Here is a 15,978-nt window from a genome sequence, read left to right on the forward strand (position 1 = left end):
TCGCTGCAAGAACTATATATCAACAACTGCTACATATAAAAGAAATCAATCAATATTTAATTTATAGTTTACAAAGAGTTATATTTCTAATTTTTAATTCCTAAAAAAAGATGAGCCAACATAAAATTAAGAGCATCATGCAACGTAATTCATGAAGATCAAGACAACTGCATACATATTATTTGATATAACATTTATATATTTTTATTTTTTTAATTAAAAAACTATTTATTTTTATTATTCTAATTCTACAAGTCTTTCTCATTTTTTATACCGACGGAAAATCGGCAATTAACATTTTTTAAAATGCTGCTGGCACAAGTTAACATTTTTTGAAAAAAAAAATTAAAACGTAATTTATGCAGTAGAAATTTAGAATGATTGAAGTGGCGCATCGAACTTCAACGCCGTTCCACTCTCTGCGTCTATTCTGATTTTTGGCCATGCAATAAAGCTACTCGCATCTATATTTGACTGGATGTATAATTTCATGAGTAGATCTCTGTGAGAAACTATTATGAATTGAGCAAATTAATCCGACGCAAAAATAATACTTCTCATATAAAAAAACAATATTTTTCATAAATCGGATCAAGTTTGAGTTTGTTTCACACAATTAACCGAATGGTGTCATAAGAGTAATCTCTGCTCCTTTCTCTTAAATTAATCCAATTGGAGAGTATGTTTTAGCAATACATTAATTGTGTTTAAATGACAGCATAATGAAGATCAGTTCCCTACAACCTGAACAAAATTTAAAATTCTTCTTAATAAGACACAAGGAATAATGATACAGATTTCACAGTATATCTCTCCCAATAACTTAGATTGTATTTCGACACTTTAAATCACAAGTAAATAAACCTAATTCCTGTATGCTTCTTTCTACTGCATATGATGTAAGTATTTTTATTCCCCTTCTGCCAAATGGGGAACCACATAATAAAAACAATCGCCTGCTTGCTGCAAATTGCTTGCATTTCATTCCTGAAGGCAAAACCATTTGAAACATAATTTGCACGAATTAGTATAACAGGAAACATTATCCACCCAATGCCAAAGCTTGCTCCGGGATCAGGACCATGAATATTCAGTATTTTAGCACAACGTATTTCAAGGGTTCCGTAGAATTGTACTAAAATAAATAAAGATCAAGTCAATTTTTTTATTTTTATCAAGCACGATCTGATCCTATACATAATATACATTGAACACATCACCTCATCAAAGGGCTATGGGGATTCTCAGCCCATCATATGCAAGCTGGACCGGTATTCCTTCTCTGGAAATGAATGAGAATGGTTTAGATTCTAGAACAAAATGTTTTAGAATTGCAAAATTAACAGCACAGTATACTATTCCATGTTGGCTTGTCAGCGTAACATGCTAAGACTTGTTTAAATTTGAAGACATTGACCAAGAGAGCATGGACTGAATAACACAGACTAAGGCCAAAAATCAACACACAAACTACAGTAGCACTAAATTCACCAACTATTATTCACAGAAAAATACAGTCCAAGAAAAAGGATGCATATTTGGAGGTTGGAATGTGGAGAGGAAAATAGGCTTGGATTTTTAACCTTGATTTTTCTATAATCTGATAGAAACGAGCACATATATATATGAGTAAGCCCCTGCCTACTATCCTTACTTGACTATTTTGGGGAGTATACTTACCAAACATTACACAAGAGCATATAATCAAACATACCTTCTAGACCATTCCATAAGAAATTCATTGTCTTTGTGGTGATCAAACTCGTGGGTCATTCCAATTAGTAAAGCTTTCTTTGGACATATCTTCTTCACTGCATCAAGAGTCTAAAAACAACAAACATAAGAAAATATGATGAAAGGAGCAACTTCCACTTGAAAGTATCAATTATCAAGTAAAATTTACGAAGGAAAAACCTGAGGGAAGCAAAAGTGAGTATTGTGGGAACCTTTCTGCAATCAAGAAGGAACAGATTGAATAAACAACAAGAATTAAAACATGAGAATAATTTATAATAAGAAGTGTGAACCAGGAGGAATTAGGACCTGAAAAAGGCTCCCAAAAGAGTAAACACAGATACAGAAGAAAAGTTCTGATTTAAAAAATTAACAATCCAGAAGCCAGAGAGAATGTGGTGCAAGTGTTGGAAAAACTACTGAAAATATTGATTTCCATGGAAAATAGGCAACAAATAAATAAAGATGGGATAAACAAAAAGACAAAAATTGTAGTCAAGAAGTTTCTGAGAAGGTCAATTATAGTTAGATAGTAAAAATTTTGTATTCTGCAGAATTCATCACCAGCCTCACTCATATCTAATCAACAAATTGAATATTGATCAATGCACAAGGTGTATAACAATGGGGATTAAAAAGTAGAGTTTTATTGTGACTGTGATTAGTGTACCAACCCAACATACAACTGCAGCTTCATTTCATAGTAATTACATGAGTATGAGTTATAATATCTAGTGTTAATCGATCGTATACAGACTGAGATGCACAATACATGGACAAAAACTTTGCATCTCTACGTGATAACATAATTAACAAATTCATCATGTCAAATAACCAAAAGCAAGTATGGCACTACTTCCACAAAATTGCCTAATTGATTACTGTGTGTATGAACTAAAAGAGGTAAAGTTCACAGAAAAAGGAAAAAAGAACTTTTTGACGGGGCTAACCATCAGTACCTTGTAAAGTGTGTCCAGAATAAGGAGATCCAACTGTCCACCTCCATGCTTGGAAATAACTAAAAAGCAAATTGTTTATCACAAAAGGGCGAACCTATAAACCTATAAACACCATTATAAACACCAGACTGCAAAGAAGTGTGCTCACGGTATTCTGTGGGAGGAAGAAAGCGTGAAACATCTGATATATATGCTACTCTGGATCTTTCACCAAATAAAAAACCTAGACATACATAGTCTTCACCATGCATCACCTAGTAATGACAAGAGACACGTAAGGAACGAGAGGATTCTACAAATAAAACAAAATGCAAGGGAAGATACTAACAGGCAGAGGAACAAATTGCAGTCCTGAAGCTACAAATGTCTTTGTGCAGTCATTATCAATAATCCTCCAGTCAAGTTGCGCGACACGTCTAACTTCCTGGCCAAGCTTAAGTTTTTTCTGAGCCAAGTAAGGGAATTTCACTGCAATGCTGTTCAAAACCAATCAAACTTTATTGCACACAGCTTCATTTTTGTTGAAACCAACATACATTTCATGTCGAAAAACCAAAATGAAGACAATTAATCACAATTAGGAATTAGTTCAATAACTCAAGCCATTTGTAAATATCCACTTGCTGAATTAATTTGTGCCGTCATAGTGGGCTTTATGTTTTCACCGACAAATTTATCTCCACCTACTTTAGTCATTTCAGGTAGCATATTTCTGGCAAAGTGACGAAAATAAATTCTTAACAATGTCATTTTTTTTATGGTGGTTAATGGTTAATAGAAGCAGCAGCACCAAAATTACAGTGATAATGCGGCAACACATAGTATTTATGGCTTATGTTCTTAACATTGATGTCAGAAAAATCATCATAATTTTAACTCAGAATGTGCAAAAAACAACCCTAAAAAGTGCAAAATACCTTTCCATTGCATATTGGGAGAGGTAGATAGGAGTTGGATCAATGTCATTTGTTGGACTAAAAGGTTGCACGGCACGTATATCATCCAAACCAAGAACCGCATCAGCATGTTCATGAGTTAATATAATCTGAACGAGCCAAAATGTCAGCTACCAACGCTTCAATAATAAACTAAAAGATAAAATCAAACCGAAGTTAGAGAGGTTGCATAATGGTTGTTAGACTTCTTGAGCCCGTTTAATATGTGTCAACTTCCCCAAATTGGACAGTTTTAAAGGATGGAGAAATTTTTTTCCCTAAATGTATTCAAACATGGAAACAAAGAAGCAGCCATAGAAAAACCAGAACAGAACACTACATTTCCAAAATAAAGAGTTAAAAAAGCCATGACAGAAACTTAGCAGTTTGGCATGTCGAACAAAATTTAACAAAACATTCATAGATCCCACTGAGAGATTTTTAACTACCCAAAATGGATATTTGCAATCAGCAAAGTACTCATTTAATAAGAGGTGGACCGTAGATCCCTTCCTAAAAATATCTTTATCCGTCTCCCATATTTGCTCTTTAAGATGTGAAACATTATAGTATTCATATAATTTAGCAGAGAGATGCAGAATGAGGATATATGTATATGTATAGTGTAGTAGCCCGTATCCAAAACTAACGATTAATGAGTAATTAATCGTATATTCATGTTGAGATTAAGTAAAACATGATTAAGAAAATTCCAGATGAATTAACGGAGTCCAGAAATGGATCCAGGACACTAAAAAATGGTGGATATGGTTCGGCAGGTTCGGACGCTCCGAACTTGAGTTCGGACGATCAGAACATGGACGGAGCCAGGCTTCGGAGGCTCTGAAGACTTCGGACGGTCCGAAGTGGGTTCGGACGATCCGAACTCATGCGGCCAGCTGTCCCAAAATAATACGTCATTGGTGACGTCATCCGGGAGATGTTTGGACGATCCGAAGAGCCAGTTCGGACGACCCGAACAGTGTATTGGACAGGTGTATGGTTGCATGCGATTGGTCGGGCGATCCGATGAGACGATCGGACGGCCCGAAGCAGTTCGGACGATCCGAAGTCAGGATCGGATGATCCGAACGTGCTCTATAAATATGAGGTCCGAGCTCCTCATTTGGTGCGAATTCCGAGTTCCTCTCCTTTGCCCACGTGGCTCTATTTTAGTGCTTTGGGTACTCTTATTTAGAGTTGGAGTAGGGAACATATTTTTAGTATAGTGAGACAGTGTCTGACACAGTAGCGAAGCAGTGCTCGTGTAGCGGAGCAGTGCTCAAAGCTGTGGAGCTGCAGCAGGGGTGTACCCCTAGTTGCGGGATAGTCGCCATCAGTGGGCTGACGACGGACGCAGGTATAGCTATGGTCTCCTTAAATTATTTAGGAGTATGCAATAGCTTAGTTAAAGCTTTTAGAGCTTATTGAATGATGCATGAGTATTTGCATTGTAGACTTGATGATAGGCTTGGAACCTAGAGTGGGACTACTAGGACTGCCTTAGAAAGGTACGTAAGTACTGACTGAGATTGCCAGCGGATATGCATGCTTATATGTTGCATTTATGTGTTTGCATGTTATTATTGTTATGCGGCATGTGCATATCATCTTGTGCCTGTACGTCTGTATATCTTTCGAGATGAGCCAGTTAGGATTGCTCAGCCCTGTTAGGACGTTTGATATCGAGTACCTTTAGGTACTGATACCTGAAAGACTCCGTGGTCCGCGTCCGTGATTCGGGAATGAGTGGTTGCACACAGTGATTAGCTACCCCGATGTGACGAGCTTATATTCCAGGCGCCAGTCTGAGCAGTTCGTATACAGTTATCCCAGATATGGATACCCTGTCATTTGCATGCATCATATTTGTATGTTTATCCGTGCTTTCGTATTGAGCTTAGAGCTCACGTCCAGTATTTTTTGTGTATCTGGATACCCTATTCGACGAGCAGGTGTAGGTGCAGGATTGAGCACCAGGAGCCTGGAGGAGCCAGCGACCTTGAAGACAGCAGTATTTAGCTGTAGGTTTTTATCTAAGTAATTCGATTGGGTTGTATAAATCGAGTTTGTTACCCGGTTGTATTCTGCCGGTTTGCTTGTATTTAAGTCTTCCGCAGCGATTATATTTAATGCATGCTTAATTACGCTCTTAACTCTGATTAGGTAGTGGATCCGGGTCGGGTCGCTACATTTATTGGTATCAGAGCTGCATGCAAGGGACTTAGGAAATTGATAATAAGACTTCTTGATTATCCTTGTAGGATTGATTGAGGCCTACCGAAAGAAGATTTGGTTCTTCATTGCCGAGGTTTGCGGCATAAGTCTTTACTATAAGGAATGCAGCAATGATGAGAACACCAGTAGTAGCATATCGATAGATAGACTGACTGTTGTGGACAGTTCATCATTCGATGCATTGGAATGCTGATCGAAGAATATATGGATTCCAACCAGGGAAGATTGGAAGAGAAGATCGAGTATATCGCGTCAGATACCTCTGAGGGCTTTTTGGAACGAATGGTGTTTAGTAATCCATGTGGTTTCAGTCCGAAGAGATTTTCCACTCATAGTTGGAGAGATCGTCAGATAGACCTTTACCAGGGAATGCTTCGAGTGCCTAAAGCATGACAGGTTTCTAGCGTAAGGTCTGTAAACTCGTGTAGAACATGGTTTTACCGGTATGCTTGTATCGATGCTTTTGGTAGGCATACGGGAAACTTCATGTTTCAAAAGCATGATTTGGATACAAGAAGAATGCTGATGGTAGATCGCGAGCAAAAGAAGTCGACCGACATGCACTGACGCAGAGCATAGCTGGTTAGCTATCACGTGCCATTTCTCCGGTGTTCTTCGCGGGAGGACATGTAGAGAGATTTGGACGGGAGTATGCTTGTATCGATGCGTGTGTAGATGGGAAGCTTCATGCTGAAGGGACGAAGACAGGATTCGATGATTTTAAATACTGTATTGTTGTAGTTGTAAACAGTATTTCAGTTGTAATGAATCATCAGAATTTGGTTGTATCAGTTCAAGTTATTGGATGTACATTTTGTTGTATTTTGAATACTGTATGTATTACATGGGATTGTAATAAAGAAAATTGTACATAACTTGAAGTAATGATACATGTTTTACTTATTCAAAGATTCGTGTTTGATTGCAAGTAATTTTATAAAGTTTGGCTTGGAATTAATTGATTGGTAATCAACTAGGATAGCTCATGGATTTTGAGTAAGCCAGCGGTAACGGATTGACATGGGGTTAGTCTAGGTGTTTTCCTAGGATTGACCTAATTAGTCGTTCGACTGGGTTAGTGCCAGTGATGAGATGATTCATCTGGGGGCATGGAAATATTGATCTTGTTTGGAATTTTGAGTTTTTGTTCTAAGTTGTTTCCTTAGGACAGTAGTCTAATTGACCTTCATAGGTTGAGACTTCGTGATGATGGGATTTCATCGGGATACCAAGTCGAGTATATGCCGAGAGTTGTGGACTATGACCATGACTAGACGCGACCCTATGCCAGTGTTATTCTGGGAGTCTTTCGTACTTCGGAGAATGCCTGGAAGCCTTCGTGCTTCAGGATTTGGCGGTGGGAAGGCTACTTAGTCTAGAGTTTTGATAACAGTCACGACGGGGCATGACATTGGATTGGATGCTTGGTTAGGTATCGGCGGTTTAGATATCGTCTGACTGTCGTCAGAGATATTGGTTTGCAGTTTTGTCATAAGGACCAGTCTTGGAGGGATTTTCCTTGACGAGTGCGTACTCTGAGCAGATAGTTTTAGTCTATTGGATACTGCTAGACTAGTGGATCTAGTCGGAGTTTGGATGCTCTTGTGATAGGGGCTATCCAGGAGATGGGTTTGTGAAATTCCTGAAACATTTGACTTGGGGATGAGTAGTTTTCAGCATTGATGGTTTCCTTCAGTGATAGATTATATCCGATGCTAAGGATTGTACATGACTATTTGAGGCGTGAGGATAGCGTGATTTATGCCAGTGTACACTTGGTGGTGATTTCAGGTGGGACACCGCGGCAAGTAACCTCAGTCTCGATTTGTTGCAGTCTTAGCAAGAGATATAGTTATCAGGAGCATGTTCAACGATAGTTGAAATCTTTCGGACTTGTATTGCGGCTTGGGTTGAACAAGTCCTTATGATCATCTTGAATAAATATAGACAGTGGATAGTATGTCTAGACTGGTGCAGGTTTAGCACTAGTGATTACTTGTAACTGTTTTCTGACTCTGTCAAAGATGAGTGATTGAATCAGCTGTGATTCTTTTGATTCCAAGTATTTGGGATCTGCGGACGTGTGGTAGTGAGATCATCGATATTGATCGGCCATGAGAGTTTCATTGATCAGTGATTGTTTGATTAGGGTTGATATCGTCAGGCATGGCGAGAGCTACAGTATATCGATTTGATTGATCAGATTATTCCAATCGGTACAGATGGGATATAGTGAATCAAGAAGTACTGGAAATGGTACTTTAAGTATGGTATGCTTTGATATAACGATTCAAGTGCATTTAGGAAATTCTTTAGTCGCTAAGGGATCTCCAAGAATGCGGGAATCGAGACTTTTGGATTCTGCGGATCACGAAAGTGGTCATTAGTTGGCTCTTGTGATCGTAGTTGTTGGTAACGTTGCTTTGGCTACCAGTGACGGATTTTGATCTGAGCATTGCTTGGTGTTAGCAATTATTGATCCAGTTTGAGGAAATAGGATTCAGTGATTGTCCCAGGATTGTCAGTGGACAAATTCTGGGGACTGTTGGTCAGAGTGTTTTGCTTGGGGTGCTTCCAATATATGTCTCAAGAGTTGTTCTTGAGAGGCGGTTCGACAAGTGCTTATGGATTTCAATGAGCATTAGCAGGTTAGCATTAGTTGTTTCATGGGACGAGACAGCAGCTGAGACTTGTGTTTCTGAGTCTGGCAGGATTGTTGTCACTGATATCTCAGTGCTTTCTGATATGCTGTGTCATTGAAAGGATTAGATAACGTAATTGCCACTAGTATTGATAGATTCTGTGCGGGATCTAGTTGAATCCGTTTGGTTATCCCCGCTAGGGAGCCAATGATTTGGTTATCTGGAACAGGATTAACCGAAATCGTTTTCGTCGATACTATCTCTAGTTCCGAGATAGAAGTAAGCATCTGATATAGACTACTGCTGAGGATGGTGTTGGTCCATCTGGGAGTTTCAGCAGGATGATAGTGAATTTCGAGGCGACGACCTCGAAGGGTGCATTAAAACAAGTGTACAAGGATTTTGTAGCAATTGGGGTTAATAAGCAGAGATTTTGTCATCTGTTTACTTAGTTGGTACTCTTTGGGAAACATTCATTGGGAAAAGTAAGTTCTGAAGGTACGTACTATGACGCCAGGAATTGTCAGGATTTGGTGGTTATCCATGATAGGATGACTAAGATGATAAATTAGATGCTATCTACGATAGCGGGATTCGGATCAAGGTTTATTGCAATCAGTCTGAGGGTTTCAGATGGTTAGAGTCGTGTGCAGTGGTGCGATTGCTCTGCGAGCTGGTGGCCGGTAGTTGCCATTTCTATTCGCATAAGGTACTGTTTTGGAAGATACATTTTATCCTTCGTGATAAAAAGTAACCCACATGAGTTCTTGAAAAAGGGATATCTAGGATTTGACCGAGAGTCGAATCTAGATCAATTTGTTTAGAACTTAACGTCAAGGGATGCAATGTTACCGTTAGACCAGTGAAATACAATGCGTTGTATCAGGTTTTATCGTGGGCAGCGATGGAGTTCGTGCATGTCTAGAGAATTGCTGATGGCTAGTTATGACCTTAGCAGGAGTGTCATCGCTAAGATTTGTAGGCAGTGTGGCTGATACAGTCGGCAATTTGGACCAAAGGTGTCGTGTTGTTGCGGTTATCAATGGATAACTGACGGTAGTCAGTAGTGTGACACAATTTTAGCAAGGATTGGGGTTGTCGAAGGTTATTCGACCCAATGTTTTGAACCGGAACTATTAATGAATTGGACGAATGGTTTATACTATATTCCCGGGGTTTACTCTAGATTTCGAGGACGAAATCCTTTTAAGGTGGTGGGAATGTAGTAGCCGTATCCAAAACTAACGATTAATGAGTAATTAATCGTATATTCATGTTGAGATTAAGTAAAACATGATTAAGAAAATTTCAGATGAATTAACGGAGTCCAGAAATGGATCCAGGACACTCAAAAATGGTGGATATAGTTCGGCAGGTTCGGACGTTCCGAACTTGAGTTCGAACGATCCGAACATGGACAGAGCCAGGCTTCGGAGGCTCTGAAGACTTCGGACGGTCCGAAGTGGGTTCGGACGATCCGAACTCATGCGGCCAGCTGTCCCAAAATAATACGTCATTGGTGACGTTATCCGGAAGATGTTCGGACGACCCGAACAGTGTATTGGACAGGTGTATGGTTGCATGCGATTGGTTGGACGCGTGGCGGAGATCGGACGATCCGATGAGACGATCGGACGGCCCGAAGCAGTTCGGACGATCCGAAGTCAGGATCGGACGATCCGAACGTGCTCTATAAATATGAGGTCCGAGCTCCTCATTTGGTGCGAATTCCGAGTTCCTCTCCTTTGCCCACGTGGCTCTATTTTAGTGTTTTGGGTACTCTTATTTAGAGTTGGAGTAGGGAACATATTTTTAGTATAGTCAGACAGTGTCTGACACAGTAGCAGAGCAGTGCTCGTGTAGCGGAGCACTGCTCGAAGCTGTGGAGCTGCAGCAGGGGTGTACCCCTAGTTGCGGGATAGTCGCCATCAGTAGGCTGACGACGGACGCAGGTATAGCTATGGTCTCCTTAAATTATTTAGAAGTATGCAATAGCTTAGTTAAGGCTTTTAGAGCTTATTTAATGATGCATGAGTATTTGCATTGTAGACTTGATGATAGGCTTGGAACCTAGAGTGGGACTACTAGGACTGCCTTAGAAAGGTACGTAAGTACTGACTGAGATTGCCAGCGGATATGCATGCTTATATGTTGCATTTATGTGTTTGCATGTTATTATTGTTATGCGGCATGTGCATATCATCTTGTGCCTGTACGTCTGTATATCTTTCGAGATGAGTCAGTTAGGGTTGCTCAGCCCTGTTAAGACGTTTGATATCGAGTACCCTTAGGTACTGATACCTGAAGGACTCCGTGGTCCGCGTCCGTGATTCGGGAATGAGTGGTCGCACACAGTGGTTAGCTACCCCGATGTGACGAGCTTATATTCCAGGCGCCAGTCTGAGCAGTTCGTATACAGTTATCCCAGATATGGATACCCTGTCATTTGCATGCATCATATTTGTATGTTTATCCGTGCTTTCGTATTGAGCTTGAGCTCACGTCCAGTATTTTCTGTGTATCTGGATACCCTATTCGACGGGCAGGTGTAGGTGCAGGATTGAGCACCAGGAGCCTGGAGGAGCCAGCGACCTTGAAGACAGCAGTATTTAGCTATAGGTTTTTATCTAAGTAATTCGATTGGGTTGTATAAATCGAGTTTGTTACCCGGTTGTATTCTGCCGGTCTGCTTGTATTTAAGTCTTCCGCAGCGATTATATTTAATGCATGCTTAATTATGCTCTTAACTCTGATTAAGTAGTGGATTCGGATCGGGTCGCTACATATAGTCTGGATCTCCGCATCATAGTGTGCGGGGTTTCTGTGGGTGAATGCTAAGCAGTTTCTATATTTAGAAGTCGCCCACGGATTTCATGCACACTAGTGTGCGGGAATCAAAACTATATATATATCACCAAAGGCAATTCTTCTTCTTCCCTTATTATCAGTTCACTTGATTCCTTGTGAATTTAACTTCTATTGCCTAGAATGCAATACCAGTACATTTTGATCCTCAAATACAGGAAACAAGTTTCATTTACATGTTACAAAAATTTGGCAATGCTAGTTTGATAAATTGAGAACAGAAAATGAAAAGAGAACGAAATAGGAAACTCACAGAGTCTACCATCGGAATTTTGTGAAAAGTGAACCATCTGAGTACTTGTTCCCTAAAAGTCTTGCCAACATCAATTAATATATATTTATGTTCACCCGCATCACCGCAATAATCGATTAGAAGCGACGTGTTGCACCTAAAGCAGCACCACCAACCAATCATCAGCAGCAAAATTAACATCAATCAAAACAAACGAAAACACCAGACTATTAAAGAAAACTTGTGTCAGGTTCCAAGGATCCAAGTAACAATGAGTGCCAGGTTCAATCTGCATCACATTTCCCCGGATAGTTGTGTAAATGTATATTATGAACAATTTCGTTCAGAATTTTCTCAAATTCTTGATAAATAACTGAATAAGTTGAAACTGGCAATAACTATCCACAGAAAACCTGTAATTAGGGTTTCGCTCGGGTGGTAAGGATAAAGATTGGGAACACACAGGGCAGGGAGGATCGGAAGGTTGGATCAAGCACATTGCATTCGGAACAGCACTGGAACAACCGGTTCCTAGAAATATCAGGGCCGATTGCGACGACTCCGCACTGCCGTTCGGTGTTACATCTCCGATGGCGTCGGACGTGGCGGCCATCAGATTCCGGGCGTTAGAGAGAGAGAGAGGGAGAGAGAGAGGAGGGGATTGGCGAATGGATGTCTCAGATATACGTCGTCGCTGTTACGTTACGGCATATACCTGAGAGGCCATCAAGAAAATTAACGGCTATTACTCCTCCTCCATATTTTTTCAAACTTAAAATAAAATTATATTCAATTGCTCTTTTTTTTAAAAGCATTTTAAGCTATGAAATGAAATTTATTGATTGCTTCGATAAATGAATGTAATTACGATCAATGGAATGGTAATTATGATATATTTGAAATAAGTGTTTGAAATAAACTGTTTTTAAAAAGAGTTCTTTTAGTACATTTGAGGTAGTTTGTAATTTGTAATTTAAAAATAGCATTTAATTGTGTGATCAATTCCCACTTTAAGTTGATGTCATGACATATCAAAATTGGTTTGTTAATAAATCGTCTACAGTATCATTTTTCTAAATTCACGCGAACTTTTTAATGAAAATAAAACTTCACATCCAATATCATCAAATTTTGGTAAGCATCCTTTCGAGAGTATGATCCAATTATATGGCTCTGATTTACCGTATATCATACATAGGGCTTTGTCTATCCTAGGTTCATGTGCAGCATTCAAAAGCCTATGTTTTTTGGGATTTAATATAATCTTATTTAAAATGATATCATATCAAATTTTAAAAATTATGGACTGTTGGATCTCATTCGGACAGTGCCCAAATAAGATAGCATAGACAAAACTCATACACAGGCCCACACTAACGAAAACATGCTTTGGAAATGTTATGCAGTCCACGTGCAATCGAGTCGATGGGTCAATCAGTCTTTCAAAAATATCTTCACTTTCCCAAATAATTCCGTACTAAAATATGATAATTATGCATGAAGTAATTCACAATGGCCTAGATATTCCAGTGATTTTATGTTACGATGTATTTTTATATTAGATATTTGTATAAATGTTTATACAAAATCCATAAAAAATAACATTTCCAGGGTCGCATAGCCCAACCTTAGATATTTTACCTAAAGCAATTTTCAGATAGTACACAAATATGAGAAAAAGTGGCATGTTGATAAAATATCTAAAGCATGCATAGCAGCATAGGAGAAAGAACCGTGAAAGTGCATAACAAATATCTTTAATATTTTCCCTATATAAATACCCACAAATCTTCACTCCGATCCAGTCTGCATGCAAGATATTTATCGGCCCCAATTACAAGCATACACACATGCATTTTGCCGAGGGCAACGTGTTTCACCGGAGAAAACCCATCTCCGGTGACTTGTACGTAAACAATTTGGACTCCGCCGATGTTTTCGGTGGGCCACCTAGAACGATTCTCTTCCGCCAGCCCACGGCCAGATCCACGTTCACTAATCTTTTCTATGAGCAGATCTTTGGGCCTCACGACGTGGGACGGCCGGTGGCGGAGATCGTCGGTCGGAGATTGCCCGAGTTCAAGATTCCAGTGAGAAGCGATAGGGAACATTATGATCAAAGAGAGACTCGGTTTGATGGTTTCTACCATGATGCTGCATTGGAATGGGAAGATCAGACAACAGTCCGGTCAAGATCGTGTTCCCCACCAGTACTGAGCTCGGAGGAACTGATTCTTCCCCGTACGGCAGCCTCCGGCGGCGGTGGCGCGAATGATGTTTCCACTTTTTCCGCAAAGCTCCGGTGTGTACTCTTGTTGCTATGAAACGCATCCTACACCATAACACTAGGCTTAATTGCCACCTTTAACGATATATATAAGTAATGTTTACAACGTCTGAAAGTAAATAATTTGTTTTAAAAAAAATTCATAATCGTTTACTTTTAGAGGCAGCAAACACTACAATATTTTGGTTTTTTTTTTTTTATAGGATTCTCATCGATATTACATTTGTCCTGTTTCTGTTAAGATAAAAGGTAAATGGTAGTATTGTATATGTAATCTACATTTTTGTTATCACTTTCTATACCCAGGTTTTTTATGGAGGGGTCTAAAAGTGTGGCAATATTAATGGGCTCCATTTTCAGGCCAACGAATCGTAAGAAAACCACAAGTTTATTGGCGAAGGAAGTCGACCCAAGGGAACAAAATAGGCCACCATTTTCCAGCCATCAGCAAATTTACAGCTCTGATTCTGAAGATGATTGCTTCGAGAACCCAAGGAACTACACTTTCGGATCAAGTCGAACAAACGCAACTCCAGAGACTATTAGTCTTGATCCCATATCAAACTGCAGCTTTGGAGAGTCGGAAGCTGATTCTGAACTTAATTCTCCGTCATCCAAATACTGCCCTTCTTCTCATTCAGACCAAAGGCACAAGGCAAATAACCAGGAGGAAGATGAAGCCAACAGCTCCATTGTGATTGAGACAAGTTCTGATGATAGGAGAGATATGTGCGAACCAAACGACATTGATGAAGCAATTGCATGGGCTAAACAGAAGTTTCAAACTAGTAAATGGGACATACCACTGGGATCAAACCAAGAGAACCAAACCGAAGGTTTGTCGATTTCTTGATAGCAATAGGTCTGTAGAGGGTGCAAAAGAATGATAAATCAAGTTCAAATTCACTCAACTTGTGTCATACACCATTCGGATAACAGTAAAATTGTAATGCTTATGTTGAAATCCTGCAGAAACGCCAAGTAGAAGTTTGCTTTCAGAAGGAAGTGCAGATGGCCATGGATCACAGGTAAAACTGTTCAAATTAATCATGCAGCAGGAATAGCACGTTGATTTACTTTACCATTTGTAACAGCAGAATAAATCGGGCACAGAAGAAGAAACAAAGCAACTACAGATACTGGATGAAAAGATAAGGGTGTGGTCAACTGGTAAGGAAGCCGACATCCGGTTGCTGCTGTCTACGCTGCATCATGTATGTAGCATTTGTTGTCTCCAATATCATTAGTTAGTATATAAATAGCAATGGGTGATTATAACAATGTTGTATCTTGAAATATGCTGAGAAAACTTCATCCCATGTAGAACAGGTAATAATAACTGAAACAGAGTTTGTGAAAAGAAGAAGAATAACCGTATCCATGTTTCATTAACAGATTCTATGGCCCAACAGTGGCTGGTTCGCGATATCTCTAACAAATCTAATCCAAAGAACACAAGTGAAGAAAGCTTATCAGAGAGCGCGTTTGTGCCTGCACCCTGATAAGCTACAGCAAAGGGACGCAACACTTGCTCAAAAATACATCTCCCAGAAGGCGTTTTCCATTCTCCAGGTAGTTAAACCATTTTATAACTGCAATAGTTGATATGTGGTGTATCAGGGAAAGGATCTGGCATACTCGAGCACTCTTAAAAAAGATTACAAATACTTGTTCTCCTATGCTATGCATGTAGGATGCTTGGACTGCATTTATCTCCCTACAAGTGTGCTAGCCGCAGCTGAATGAAGGATGATATGCAAGTCCTAGAGGACCATCAAGAAGATTACAAGAATAGCCTGAACTACATCGTATAATTGTGTTAACTAACAGGAATCACTACGAATAACAGACAATTCACCAGTGAGTCCAACCAAGATGGTTTAGCCTGTCTTTCTTTGTAACGTATCGTGTTAAGCACGTGCTAAAACAAAATTATTGCTAGATACCCGAAGACACCGAACAATTTGTTTCAAGAATGAGCTTTTACTCATTCAAGAATTCATTTTACCATGGTTATTGCACCAAACCAAACATCCATCATTCTTTTATCTGGAAATCCTGAGCTCACAATGCGTCATTCCAATTA

General features: G+C 39.5%; 2 protein-coding genes across 4 annotated transcripts; one reads left to right on the forward strand and one right to left on the reverse strand.

The window, feature by feature from the left end:
* Positions 1–745: 745 nt before the first annotated feature.
* On the reverse strand, positions 746–12,340 carry LOC140875342 (putative hydrolase C777.06c). The gene is made up of 10 exons (XM_073279006.1): positions 12,019–12,340; positions 11,627–11,762; positions 3,611–3,738; positions 3,022–3,169; positions 2,842–2,947; positions 2,694–2,752; positions 1,915–1,950; positions 1,715–1,824; positions 1,221–1,282; positions 746–987 (listed from the first exon to the last, which is right to left on the reverse strand). Exons 1-9 carry the CDS (start codon positions 12,216–12,218, stop codon positions 1,225–1,227), a joined length of 981 nt encoding a protein of 326 aa, XP_073135107.1. The 5' UTR covers positions 12,219–12,340; the 3' UTR covers positions 746–987; positions 1,221–1,224.
* A 1,010-nt stretch (positions 12,341–13,350) lies between these two features.
* On the forward strand, positions 13,351–15,940 carry LOC140875534 (uncharacterized). Of its 3 annotated transcripts, none has more exons than XM_073279241.1 (6): positions 13,351–13,907; positions 14,199–14,728; positions 14,865–14,920; positions 14,987–15,106; positions 15,288–15,464; positions 15,586–15,940. In XM_073279241.1, exons 1-6 carry the CDS (start codon positions 13,456–13,458, stop codon positions 15,622–15,624), a joined length of 1,374 nt encoding a protein of 457 aa, XP_073135342.1. In that variant the 5' UTR covers positions 13,351–13,455; the 3' UTR covers positions 15,625–15,940. The 3 variants fall into 3 exon arrangements, with proteins under 3 accessions (XP_073135342.1, XP_073135343.1, XP_073135344.1); XM_073279242.1 differs by having other exon boundaries at positions 13,352–13,907; positions 14,990–15,106; XM_073279243.1 differs by having other exon boundaries at positions 13,352–13,907; positions 14,253–14,728.
* Positions 15,941–15,978: the final 38 nt, after the last annotated feature.

This window comes from Henckelia pumila, chromosome 1 (assembly GCF_033568475.1).
Source record: "Henckelia pumila isolate YLH828 chromosome 1, ASM3356847v2, whole genome shotgun sequence".
In the NCBI taxonomy this organism is placed as follows: Eukaryota; Viridiplantae; Streptophyta; class Magnoliopsida; order Lamiales; family Gesneriaceae; genus Henckelia; species Henckelia pumila.